At 41.9% G+C, this 13633-nt stretch overlaps 2 protein-coding genes across 2 annotated transcripts; one reads left to right on the top strand and one right to left on the bottom strand.

Annotated features, from left to right (window-relative positions):
* Nucleotides 1-362: 362 nt before the first annotated feature.
* On the top strand, nt 363-2179 carry SERLADRAFT_404789 (uncharacterized protein; the record flags this gene model as incomplete). Its single annotated transcript, XM_007312584.1, has 9 exons — nt 363-371; nt 424-787; nt 1090-1202; nt 1286-1316; nt 1371-1426; nt 1538-1678; nt 1736-1865; nt 1992-2055; nt 2107-2179. The coding sequence occupies 9 exons, from the start codon at nt 363-365 to the stop codon at nt 2177-2179; spliced, it is 981 nt and encodes a 326-aa protein (XP_007312646.1).
* Nucleotides 2180-4556: 2377 nt separating this feature from the next.
* Nucleotides 4557-6837, bottom strand: SERLADRAFT_404788 (uncharacterized protein; the record flags this gene model as incomplete). Its single annotated transcript, XM_007312583.1, has 11 exons — nt 4557-4578; nt 4643-4723; nt 4919-5019; nt 5066-5207; nt 5259-5452; nt 5512-5600; nt 5681-5719; nt 5898-6100; nt 6154-6218; nt 6481-6520; nt 6674-6837. 11 exons carry the CDS (start codon nt 6835-6837, stop codon nt 4557-4559), a joined length of 1140 nt encoding a protein of 379 aa, XP_007312645.1.
* Nucleotides 6838-13633: the final 6796 nt, after the last annotated feature.

Genomic DNA, 13633 nt, shown 5'->3' with positions numbered 1-13633 from the left:
TGGATCACTGATAGTAGTCTCGCACCCAAGATCTTTTGGTACCCCAACAAGAAATTCTTTTGTAAGCGTAATGGCTGGGTGGTCCTCAAAACAAGAATTTATGTTGAGTTCAGCACTGGTGACAGATGGTGGAATATACAGGTTTGTTTTTGTATATTACATGTGCGTTCCTTACTTTTTTCTTTCAGGATCAACTCCCCAAGAACAATATTCCCCACTGTTTCCTTCCCATTTCCCTTTGGCTCGACAAAGGCAATGTCACAAAATGAGTACAAAAGCACCCAATTATTATCCGCCCAATGTTCTTACCACGCAAAATACGGAATGCTTCAGGTAATGGAGGGAGTGTCCTCATTGATTTCATGCCTGTGGTAATTTATTTCTTACTGTTTCACACAAAGACCTCTCTTTATTTTGCTATAGCCTGCAGACCCCGCAGACTCATCTGATCGCAATGTGGCTGAGACACTAGAATGGGCCTGTTTCAAGCAAAAAGTCTATCACAAGGTCCTTGGTGTTGTATTCAAGACTGTACAAAAACAAGCACATTATGGGGAGGCAATAAAGTGCAGTGATAAGTGTGATAGATCAGTACACACTGGAGTGCCAGTTAAATCCCTTGACAGAGAGGAAAGTTGTGCAGTTACAGCAACATGTATCACTTTAGCTAGTTACCCCTGCACAAAATGCTTGGTTCACCATGACAAGCTACACAATACCAATGGCACATTTGAGGCTCATATTGCCAAGGCCATGCAACAAGCATATATTGCTTCCACTCAAGCAGGTAATAAGAGCAAAGCTGAGAAAAATTTGCAAGGCCAAGGAGGCAAGCCTATGTTCTGTGGTATTCTCTACTATTAGCACCATTGATAACAAACCCCAATTTCATAGAATTTGTTTTGGTCTATGCATCACTCAGATCTGTATCTTGCTGTTTCATATGATAAACTCCATTTGGACAACTTAGGAAAGTGGGGAAAACATCTTTGGCCCCTACAGCTTGGTGTCTTAGCCAAAGATGGGAACAAAGGCTAATTAGCAATAAAGTAGGTCTTTTCATAGCTTTACTTGACTAACATCACTCAGGAGACTTCAATGGTAGCATGCGGGATGCTTCCCATTGGCACAACCTCAAACATTTCACAAATGTCACCACAGTTGATTATGCAGACAGCCAAGTTTTCTTTGACATATCAAAGGTATGAGCTTTTCACTACACTAGCCTTTGAAGGTGGTTACATTTTTTTTCATACTGTAGTATATATTTCCTTGTGTCATCCAGCTTCTGCCTGAAGACTGTTCACTGGTGCATTGTATCCGGGCCTATGCTCAATATCAGACAATGATAGGACTACACTGTTTGACAGATGAGCAGCTACAGCAGATAGATAGCATTATACTGGATTACAAGAATGCTTGCAAGGTAAAAAGCATTGGACCACTCTTCATATCCAAAGTTTTGTCGCTATCTGCATTGATAAACTTTTACTGATTTGTTTCAAAACATTATGAGAAATCATTCAATTTCTACAAGCAACACTTTGTCAACCATGTCATCAAAGATATCCAACAAAAGGGCACCACCGATAACTATGAAACAGGGATAGGTGAAGGAATTCACCAGGAGATTTGGCAGCCATACAAGCAAACATATTGTAAGAATGCAGATCCACAGGTATGTGCCCCACTTAAACTATGCCATGATGAACATCCTACAACCGTTAAACTACAGATGGCCCGAATAGACAAGAACCAGGAAGCAATTGCATACATACAAATGCTGTTGACGAGCATGACAAGGCCTGCCAACAGCAAGATGCCAATTCAGAGGGACCTGATTCAGAAAACAAACACAACAGAGAGTGCACAATAGAGAGGACAGGATATAGTTCAAAGAACATTGACTTACACTGGACACTTGGCTCTCCAACAAGCCTGAGTGACTCGAGAGCAATGATGATCAGTCAAATGCATTCAAGTTTTGACAGATCTCTCTGGAGATTTTTTTCTACAAATGTTTCAGAAGCCAGTCTTGGCGATAAACCTATTAATGTATGTTGTTGCTTTACATTCACTTATGCTGATGCTAATATCACTTGATAGATTCGAGAATACCACTGCCTATACCTCCGGTATCAGTCACAAGAGGACTGCACTGAAGGCCACAACATCCTGAGGTGCAACCCGCAATTTAATGGAGTAGCTTGTTGTGACTGTATCCTCATAAACACACAGACACCAAAGCCTAGGCCAGCTCAACTTTTGGGGATATTTAGGTGCTATCTCAGGTCCGAAACATATGACATTGCACTTGTCAACTACTTCAAGTCTTCCACTGGGAAGCCCAGAACAAGGTGGGCTGGTGCTCAACTTTATGAGGAGAATAAAGAGAGCCATTTTGTGTTGGTCAAGTACTTCATTTGTGGAGCGCATATGATCAAAGTGTTTGGTATGAAGGAGGACCTATTTCCTGAACAATATTATTGATGGGGATATGTTCTTACGGTTTCAATTCTGATTCTTCTCATTACGCTTGTACTGGTCACTGAATAGAATGATGTTCACGTTTACTACTGAGTACAAAGCTTTATTGAAAGACCTGATTTATATGGCCTTGTGGTCCCTTGAGTAGCCTTGCAGCGCATCCTTATCTTTCAAGTAAGGCCTAATCAGGTATGATCATGGTATATTTATTTTTAGCATGATCTTATACAGTCTAATATACTCTGATAATCCCTTATTCATTCCTTTTGCGTTCTGACAAGGTAGTCAGGCTGTGCCATGCTTGCGCCAGATTCCAACAGTCCTGACAAGGTAAATGGGATTTTTACGACAGTAACCACAATCTAAATAACAATTTTGGGCAATACTCTAATGCATTACAAGACATTGGGAAGGAGCATGTGATTTCCTTTCCATATTGTGATGCCTGTTCCTTGGTAATTGCCGCACACTGTAAGAACCATTTTATTATTTTCCTATCTTCGCTATGTCTTGGTTCTCGAACGCCTTTCCCGTCACACCTCTGGCTCTAGGGCTAGAGGTATCATTTGCCGTTTTACTTCTCATAGCCCTCACAGGCTTTCTTAACCATCGCTACCATTTTATATCACAGATCAGAGACTGGGTATCGCTCCCGACCAGCCAGCACACTGGGTAGGGACTGGTAGTAGGCATCTCGCCAACCAGCTCCAAGCCCCAGTAAAGCCTGGATACACTAATAAACGCCTTATTCAGGATCGTACCTCATCTTGAGGATACGGTTCCTGAACACGCGTAACAAACCTCTATTATTAGTACAAATCTTTCACCGCTGATTAATCAAGTTAAAAGTTGTACAATAGTTGTTCTCCCTTTTTCTTATTGGCCGATTGATTCCTCAGACCACTTTTCGTATATTCTCCTTTCGGTCTGAGGAACAAACAGTTCACTATATAAAGCCTTACCTATTCATGTATGGCTCCTTAGTTTTCTATTACTGAATTTACCCGCTTTACTCCTCAACAAGAACCTTTGAAGCTTACCTCTCAAAGTCCTCTACTCGCTATATTTACTAGCGTCTGTCGACCTCAAGCTCATCGAACCCCTTACTCTCTGCAAGTGCAGAAGGAGACAGGTTTCGTTTTTGTTATAGTTTATCGTTGCCTCACACACACCATATGGTCACTTGGACAGAGCTGCCGTTTCCTGACACTTTTTTGCAGACCTCTTTTCTATTGCAACTTTTCCTTAACTTTATAAGGCCAACCATGTTCCAATATTTTGACAAATTATGACATTTGTTTATAGTATGAGAAAACATGCATTGGCCAGGGCTTGAACCTGGGACTCCAGCTTTCATGGTCTGGTGCTTTACCAACTAAGCTACCAAGGCGTACTTGAAAAGCATACTGATTGGTTGCATGCCCAGAAGGTCCAGAATCACTGTACACGGGTGCGGATCCCATTGTGTTGTGATATATTTGTGACTAATATATTCCATCTTTCGCAATATTTCAGTGATGGCCAATTTGTTGGTCCTTCAAAGGACCTTATCAATGTTCTCCAATCCTGCCCAACAGGCCAACTTCTATGATGGTGATACCACCCAGCAATCATTCACGACTATTTCATTTCCAGACACTCAATTATAATTGGGCATAGGTAGTGCTGATAACAACACTTCTACTAATCTTGTGTGCCCATGCCACACTCACAGCACAATTTCTGTCACTACCAAAGTTCACAAAGCCACAACACTTCTCACCATAGTTGCTTCGGTCCCCAGGATAGGTCATCATTCTGATATTTGGTGAGCTGTTATATTATATATAAAATACTGCACAGTTCTACACTGATATTACAGTGGTGGAGAATGTCTGGTAGAACCTCATTTTGGTTGAATATTGAATATCAATATTGTGTTATTGCTGTAGAAATCATAGGATTTGTATCATACACAATGTTTACTTTCAGAATATAATACTATCAAACAGCCCTGCCTATCTTGTCCAAAATACACAGGAACGTGTGACTGACATATTTTGGTGGGTTTCCCTTGGTAAAACAATTTCTCAAATTTTCCCGAAGACTTGACTGCAAAGATGTAGAACCAATGTAATGATTAGTCAGGGCACCACAACGACTCTGTGTCACTCACCCATCCCACCATAGTAATAGCTCTTTCACATGCTTTTGGTGAGTAACATTGCCGGGCCCTTCAAACCAATCCAGAACATTGCTGTAAAAACCTAACAGATCAAAGTCCCCATCAAAACGGCGCCATGAACTAACACTCAACAATGCAAAATGGAGCTGTCCCATCATCTAGTCAATTGCTTCTGTTAAATTCTCTTCTTGACATACCTATACCGCAGTGTAAGCTATGGCTCTAGAAGTCACACTCTTCATCCCCAGGAGCGCTGCAACATGACACCTTGTGGATTTTTCTCCATGGTGAGGTCTATCCCAAGGTACACTAGCCAGCCTGTTATCCTCTTGAGCAGAAGACGGAGATGTGAATATGAGTTTGAAAGTCTGATAAATATTCAGTCAGAAATTTATACCACAACATTGATCATACCTTCAGGAGCAGTGATGATTGGAACAAGCCACAATCAGGATCCTCCTGATTGTATTCAGAGGGTGATTCATATAAAAATGTAGGCCATGAATCCGCAGTTACAAGGAAGTCACGATGACACTCCCGGACATTCTTCTGGACCCTACAGAAAGGTGACATCTTTATTCTACCAGTCAGAACTTTATCAACTCACACATTATCAGACCAGTCATAATCTATGGGGCACAACAAGGAACCAGTTGTTCGATTCTCAAAACCCCTGTTGTCCTTTGTAGAGGTATTTAGAGGTTGTTCCAGTGGGTGGTACATTCCAATCAGCCATGATACTAGTGCATACTTCAGGTTACTTGCATTATCTCCACGGGCATTATTAGCGCCTTTGCGGAGCTAAAATATGAACAAGTTATCAGTATCAGTGGTATCACCTGACTATATTTACTACTCACATCTTTGTAGAGCTCGTCAAGTTGTTGAATGTCACATTCAACCAGCTTACACTTCATGAATGGCAAGTATATCATCATCTGCTGGTATCCTTGAAAGATATGCTCTTGCCTGTAAGGCTAATCAGTACTTTGGTGAGTTTGAGTGCATTGAGGGACAAGGAACACTCACTATTTTGTGGGCACTGAATCCAGTAGATCTTCATCAGCACTGATGCGACATCAGTTGTTTTCTCCCACAAGCTCCTCCACATCATCAAACATGGCAATCAGCCTGCATATGGCTCGACCTTTGTTGACTAGAATATTTTGTTCTCTTTTTCATTTGAAGTCAGCAGATACTCAATCTACAAAGAAGCAAGTGACTTATGTGCAATGTTTTTTTCCACCTGATTGGAGCGTGTTCAATTCGTCCTCTAAAATAGAGATGCGGTGTTTAGCTCTGGCATGAGCTGCAATAGCACTGTCCTCATCGTCACTGCCAATAGAGGATATTATTGACTGCTGGGACATGAGAGGAGAGATGGTCATACCAGAGATATTGTCTGTTACAACAACGGCTTTATGGTCCAGGAAATTGGCTAATTTGATGCTACAACGAGAAAGTTTTTCAGTCCAACATGGTGACAGCAAGTGTTTGCGTACCTTGGCACTTTCAAAGGCCAGAGACCCGGAAGATAGATGGGCCCCCAAAGTGTTTCAGTGTTGCTCTAGGACAGACATCAAGATCATCAATATACTCGGGCCATGCAGAGAGTGTGTGATACAGAAAAATGGCAATGATATTTTAGAAAACCCATGTAATCATATTGAATTTAGCTCTGGACACTGGCAATAGACAGATTGCTTGTGGAGTATTTCTAATACTGGCACCATCAGCTATTTTACCGATCGACTAATAATTGCCATACTTTGCAAACTCAATCACTTGCCAATGTTTTATCAAGATCTGAACCATTTGCCTTGACCCACTGAGTCTGTGAACCCTGTAGGGTGGTTGCGGCGCATTTTTCTGCGCATTCAGTAGGATTAGGATCTATAATTTTGGATACAGTACAAGGAGGAGACAGCATATCAGGCAAACAAGAGAGTATGATTACAATCTCTGCTAAAACCAAATAAGGTTTGAGTTGGCGCTATGCGAAGACCTCTAGTAACTGGTAACCTGTGACTTGTGACAGGCTTAAGATCATTGGGATCAATTGGTCGGGCCATGTGTTCTATTTCTGAGTCTTGCTCCCAGTTACTGGCTTGGTTGTCCTGTTTTTTGCTCCCATTTGGTGCTTGTTTATTTGCTCCTACTCCAGGCTGCTTTCTGACCCAAACCATAGTTTTGGAGAAACACACTGAAGCACAGCAATTGACCATCCATTCACAACTTCTAGCTTGTAAGACTCCAATAGGCAATCACGAAGGTGCAGAGAAGTACTGGGTTACTCTAGGTGGATCTTTGCCAGGGGTGCAATCAAAATGGTAAGCACATTTCTGCTCTAGTTCATGTTGCTTTTGAGTATCACCTAACCATAGGGAGTGCATAAAAGCAAAGTGGACCAGCTAGAGATTGAACCCAGGATCTCTGTCTATATATAGCAGTGTTCTACCAACAAAACTACCAGACCTTATCCACTTCAGGCAACCACTTTGGGGGGGCTCTTAGCTTGATCATCTTCACCAAAAAGATGGGGCTAAGAGCCCTCAATACCTTGGTCCTTTAGAGGTGTTTAGGGTATTAGTCCATTGTCTATGTCCATATAGTGGGGACTAAAGCTGATTTGGGATAATACCTTGGTCCTTAAAACTAATTGGTGGATTGATCCATGGTTCAGGTTCATAATGTAGGTCTGAAATTAGATAAGTTTAGTATCTTGGTACTTAAAGGTAAATAGGGGATTGATCCTCAACCATATGTAATTATGAGATAATACCCCCCATTTATTGGAAAATGAAGAGGAAACAGCCACAGCATTGGTCCTTGGATCAAATGAAAATACAAGCAACTATAGCTGTGATGGAAAAATCTCTTGAGACTTGGGATTTGGCCATAAATCAATTCCTATATAAGTGGCTAAAGCTGAAATAGAATGGTTTTAATTTTATCCTTGAAAATGCTTATAAAAGTGGTTTACTAATAAGGTAGAGGATTTCTACACATAAAAAAGCTTTTAGACTACAGTAGTGGGTTAGTCTATCATACTAAATATGTCTTTCAATAAATAGCCTTCTGAAAAAAGTCAACTTCATCATAAGGTATGAAGTAGAACCAAACTTGCTGAACTAGAATAATAAATTTCCCATGGTTTAAAGTTTGATTCACCAAGATAATAGCTGGCTCATATAGTATAATATTCTTCTTAATCTATATGTAAGTTGAAGTTAGGCTATGGTTACACTATGAATCTGGGGGTTGATATTATAATTTAAGTGTTCAGGGAATCATTTCTATCAAGTCATGACCTAAAAATTTATTTAATATAACCCCTGTTATTTTGTAGGTTTCTGTTAATATTATGTGGAATATTCAACGCAGAATGATTTGAGGATTATTGCAGACATGGCATTGCAGATAGTGGGGGCCTCAAACATCAATATCTCATGATCAGGAATTAATATGTATAAAGTTTGTGCATGGATAATGATTGTGGCTGGTGTCCTTTAACTACAATGTGGTGTAGGTCATATTGTATATGTTGGGATGGCATCTTGGCTAACTAGGCCTTATTGTATATAGCAAGATAATGCCCTGGGGGATAAGACTGTTAAGTAGGATCTGGGGAGAGGAAAATAGAAGATGTCCTGGGGTACAAGGGCATCAAGAAAGTTGTGGGATAAGGCCCATTGATCATGGTCAGGTGATACCCTATGAAACAAGTGTATGGGACAAGGGTTATTGTGTGTGGTGGGATAATGCTCTAAGGGACAGGTTATCAAACAAGATGTAAGACAGAGCCAATCAAATATAGACAGATAGTACCCTGAGGAGCAAAGCCCCTTACCCATATTTTGGATAAGACCAATTGCTCATAGAGGCCTTCACATAAAATATGAGATAGGACATGTCCTGGATGGTGGGATGATACCCTGGGGAACAAGGCCTTGAGATATATTGTGGGACAAGGCCTCCAGATTGAATATGGGGATGGGGCCCATGTGGGATGGTGGTGTGGAGAATAAGGCCCACTACCAGCATATGAGATGATGCCCTGAGGGACAAGTAATAAAACTAAGTGAAATTCAGCCGCTGCCCAAGAGGCTATAGAAACAACTGAGGTATTTCTATACTAAACCCCCTACTACTTATAGTCAGAGGTGCTACTTGCTACAGTATAATGACTCCTAGGAGTACAATGGCTGCTTTGGCAGAGACCAGGTTTATCCAATTTTGTCACTCCCACTTGAGTGCAACCGTAGTCCCATAGCTTTAGAGAATTTCCAGTGTTTTTCATGAGTGAGGGGTTTAGTGAGAATGTTGGCAACCATATCTCCTGTAGGAACATATCTGATTACTGCCTCTCCTTTTGATACTAACTCATCTCGGATAAAATGATATTTCCGTTGAATGTGTGTTGTGCAAGCACAGAACTGTGGATCTTGTGTAAGAATGATAGCTGCTTGATTGTCACAGTGCAATGTTGTAGGTCCATTTTAAGCATGTCCAATTTCTTCAAAAAATGTCCGAAGCCATGCAAGGTGTTGTCCAGCATTGCTCAATCCAATATACTCTGACTCCGTGGAGGATAAAGCTACCATGCTTTGTCTTTTGCTTGTCCAGGAGATTGCTCCTTGGATGGTGATAAAAACAAAGCCTGATGTTGATCAAGGCGTGTCTGGGTCTCCAGACCAATCTGCATCTGAATATCCATAGAAATCCATGTCCATGAAGACATCTGTGCCATCATAACATAGTTCCATGTCCCTGGTTGCTTTCACATATTGGAGGACACATTTTGCAGCTTCCCAGTGATGGCTCTTTGGAGCTGAGCTATGTCTGCTTGGTATTCCGACAATGTAGGCAATGTTTGGGCGGGTTCCGAGCATGGCATACATGAGGGAGCCTACAATTGAGAGGTATGATGTTGGCATATTATATACATTACAATAGATTCTTCATTCTTGCAGTCACTTTCATTCAACTATTCCGACATTCTGATAGATTACATAAGTTTCCTAATTAGGATACATAAAAGCGCACTCATCCTACCTTAGACACCTCAGTCATTTACCAGAAAGACTGAGAGTCTTTTACTTTACAGTTCTAGTCATCACATCATATGACACTTGACACCCTTCAATATGCATCTTGTGTTGCACAATATCTTCCCCTGGAGCATTTGCGAGGAGTTTTGATCCATGGGCCATTGGTGTCCATACTGGTTTGCAGTTTTTCATTCCAGTACGCTCCAGGACTGTGTCAATGTATTGGTGTTGCAATAGGGAGATTGTTTTGTTTGAACAATCACGTCGGATTTCTATTCCAAGGATGTATTTTGCTTTTCCAAGGTCCTGCATTTTGAATATGGATTCAAGTTTGGCTTTTGTGATATCCATGAATTTTTGGGATGAAGCTCCTAGGAGGAGGTCATCTACATAGACAACAACAAAGCACATTTGTTTGTTGTCCTGGAATACATAGAGACATGTTTCTGCATTTAGTCTTGTGAAACCGAACTCCTGGAGCTTGCAATCAAAGGTTTTGTTCCATGTACGACCAGCTTGTTTTAATCCGTAGATGGATTTCTTCAACCTCCAGCAGTATCCAGGTTGGATAGGAACACCCCCTGGAGGAAGCATGTACAGTTTTTCTTCAAGTTCTCCATTGAGATAAGCTGTGGATATGTCCATTTGATCAAGTTCTAGGTCGTACTTTGCTGCCAGGGCTAGAATAATACGGATTGACTCTAAGTTTGCAACCGGAGCAAAAACCTCCTGGTAATCACTCCCTTCAGAAGTGGAACAGTGTCATATACTGCATTAGTATTGAGACTTAGGAGTTCCTCGTCCAAGGCAGACTTCCATAATTCTCCACCCGGACATGATAAGGCTTCCTTTAGTGTTCTTGGAAGGTCTGTGTTTGATAGACCGGTACTTGCTATTCCAGCAAAGAATGTCTCCTCTGTATCGGATGTTTCTTCATGAACTTCAGGAGTGTTAGGTTTCTCCATGGAGTTGTCATGCAGTTCTTTTTGAGACTGTTCCTCATCTGAAGTCCTTTGATAATCTCGGTTTTTGTCTGCAGGACGGGTCTGGTGACTGCTTCTGCGTACTCCTAGGACTTCAGCAGGCATGATTGCTCTTTTAGGAACTTGTGCAGGTACTCCAGGGAGTAGACACATTTGTGTGTGTGTTGCCCCACTCACTCCTGAAGGTGTTGATTCACTCCTCAGAGGTGTTGGATGACTCCTTGGAGGTGTTGTATGCCTTCCAGAAGCTGATCCAATGGACAGGCTGTCTAGCTGTATTCAGACTTTTTCCACATCAGCTGGCTGTATGTTGAGGGGATGTCCTCCCATTGACTGTAACTCTACTTTGGCTTTCCGTTCTGAAGATGGCCAGTGTTCAGGTCTTGGTTGTAGAGAGGGTGTTTTAGCTGATCAGGTGCTCCCACTGCTCTTGGAATGTCTCCACGGAGGTATTGCCCCACTGCTCTTGGAACATCTTCATGCTGATATGGTTCCATTGCTTGTGGAACATCTCCTTGGAGATGTGGTTCCATTTGCAATTCATTTGGATCTCGGATCCGAGGGTCAGGATCATCCTCCTCCAATGTTTTTTGGTCTGGATAGTGAGCATTCTCTGGAATGAGTCCCTCCCACTGATCTGTGCTAGTGTCTGTGTTCCAGGAAGCAGTGTTATCCTTTTGTACCTTTCCGGATTCATTGAATATGACATGCCGACTGGAAAACACAGTCTGTTTTTCAGTGTCTAGGAGTTTGTAGGCTTGCTTTCCATGTGTGTAGCCAATCATTATGGCTTTGCACCCCTTGGAGTAAAACTTCCCTTGCCTTTTGTCTTTTGGAATCAAGGCATATTCTTGGCATCCGAAAGGGCAAAACAAAGTTGGATCAACTCTCCTTTTAAACAGTACTTCATATGGGGTCTTCCCATGGAGTCCTGATGCTGGGCTGCGTGCTGTGATATATGCAGCTGTTTGCATGGCATCTACCCAAAATGACTTTGGGAGCTTGGAATCATAGAGCATAGTGGTTGCTAATGTAGCTCATGTCTGATTCATGCATTCTGCAATGCCATTTTGTTCTGGAGTATCTGTAGCTGTAGTTTCTTGGATGACACTATCTTCTCGGAGTTGATATTTGAATGCATTGCCAGTATATTCTCCTCCCCCATTGCTCCAGAGGAATTCTGTGTACAGTGGTGTGAAGTGTCCTTCTCCCAAATGAGTTCATCTTTCCTAAAGCACAAGGTTCACAAAACTCTGGGGTTCCGGTAAGGGTGTCTATGTCCTGGAGCTGTCCTTTTGTAACCATTTGTTGCAAGTAGTCTATTCTCCAATGTGTGCAATAAATTTACATCTACTGCTGCAAAATCTGACTCCGGGTTGATTTCGGGTTTTGCTTGGATGTGATAAAGTCCTTGCTTGTGTAAGGCAGTGAGGATAAGTTCCTCCTTTTTCCGAACTTCACAAGTGTTTGACCCTGCTGGAAAAAGTGTTGATAACCCCGTTTTAGACAATTTGTGGACAGAGACGAGTACTAAAGTGAAGTTTGGCACAAGTAAGACATTTGACAGTGCAATATTGTAGTCCTTTTTGCCAACAGTTGCTTGTAGGATTACTGTTCCAATGCCAATGGCATTTACAGAGGATTCATCCCCAAAACTGATTGTCCGCGGAGGATGCAGAACATGGTATGTTCTTGGCTCAAACCAGGAGCGGTGAGGGACCATGTGGGATGTTGCTTCGGAGTCAATGATGATTGTTGTTTTGGTTTTATTGGGTTCCGACACAAGGTAAGCTTGAATGTGTTTAGCAAGGGGCTTGGAAATATGTACATGATCCAATGCAATATGACTCTGTTCCTCCTTGGAGTCAGATCCAGATGATTGCTCCGCCGTATTTGCCTTTTCCTTCTCTTTTCCTCTATCCTTGTGTCTTTCCTTTCCCTTCTTCTTTTGACCTTTTCCAGCTGACTGAAGTGTTCGACACTCTGAAATGTTGTGTGATTTGACTTAGTGGAAGTCACACCACTTCTCCTCGGATTTGAGTGCTGATTCAGAACCTCCAGGGGCCTTCCCTGACTGTCGTGCAACTTCTGCAGTGATCCGGACCTCAACTGCATCAAAGATAAGTTTATTTTCTTCAATCGTGTTGATTACCAATGACTGAAATATTTGCCATTCAGGAGTGCATGGGAGAGATTGGAGAAGAGCAAAGGCCATGAGTTTGGTATCAACTCCTAGTTTCATTCCGGAGAGGTGTGAATCAATTGTGCGGATTTTTGCAATGTGGTCCTAGATAGGTGATGTCCTATCCCAGGACAATTTGGTGAGTTGCTAGAATGAATAGAAGGCTGAGGCAATGTTGGACGTCTGATGGAGTGAGACAAGTTTATCAAATAACTCCTTGGAGCTGGTGAGGTCTCCAGTCCTCATTAGGAGGGCATCAAAGATGTGGTCCTGGATGGTTCCATGTGCCTTCTCATCCTTAAGTATCCAGGTGATTTTAGGATCCTCTGAGGAGGTGGGCTTTCCTGGTGAGAGCTTAAGCTCCTCTCCAGTAACAACCCGGAGAACTTTTTCCCGACGTAGCTTTGAGATGATCCGGAGTTTCCATATCTGAAAATTGTTGGTTCCAGTGAGAACTGGACATGTGGATGTATCATGTGCTGTGGTCATGGTTCTGAGGTTGTCATTTCAAATAAGAATTATTTCCTGCATAGCTTTTGCACACCAGGGCTCATAACCTAATAAATCTAAGTCAAACTCAGCCGCTGCCCGAGAGGCTATAGAAACAACATTATTATTTACCTAAGTGAAACTACAATAGATGTTAGTTTAAGGTGATCTCTAATAAATGTAATGTAACATATCTCAGCCGCTGCCCGAGAGGCTATAGAAACGGCTGAGGTATTCCTATACTAAAACCCCCTACTACTTATAGTCGGAGGTGCTA

This window comes from Serpula lacrymans (genome assembly GCF_000218685.1).
Source record: "Serpula lacrymans var. lacrymans S7.9 unplaced genomic scaffold SERLAscaffold_1, whole genome shotgun sequence".
Taxonomy (NCBI): Eukaryota; Fungi; Basidiomycota; class Agaricomycetes; order Boletales; family Serpulaceae; genus Serpula; species Serpula lacrymans.
This window is presented reverse-complemented; position numbering and strand designations above follow the sequence as displayed.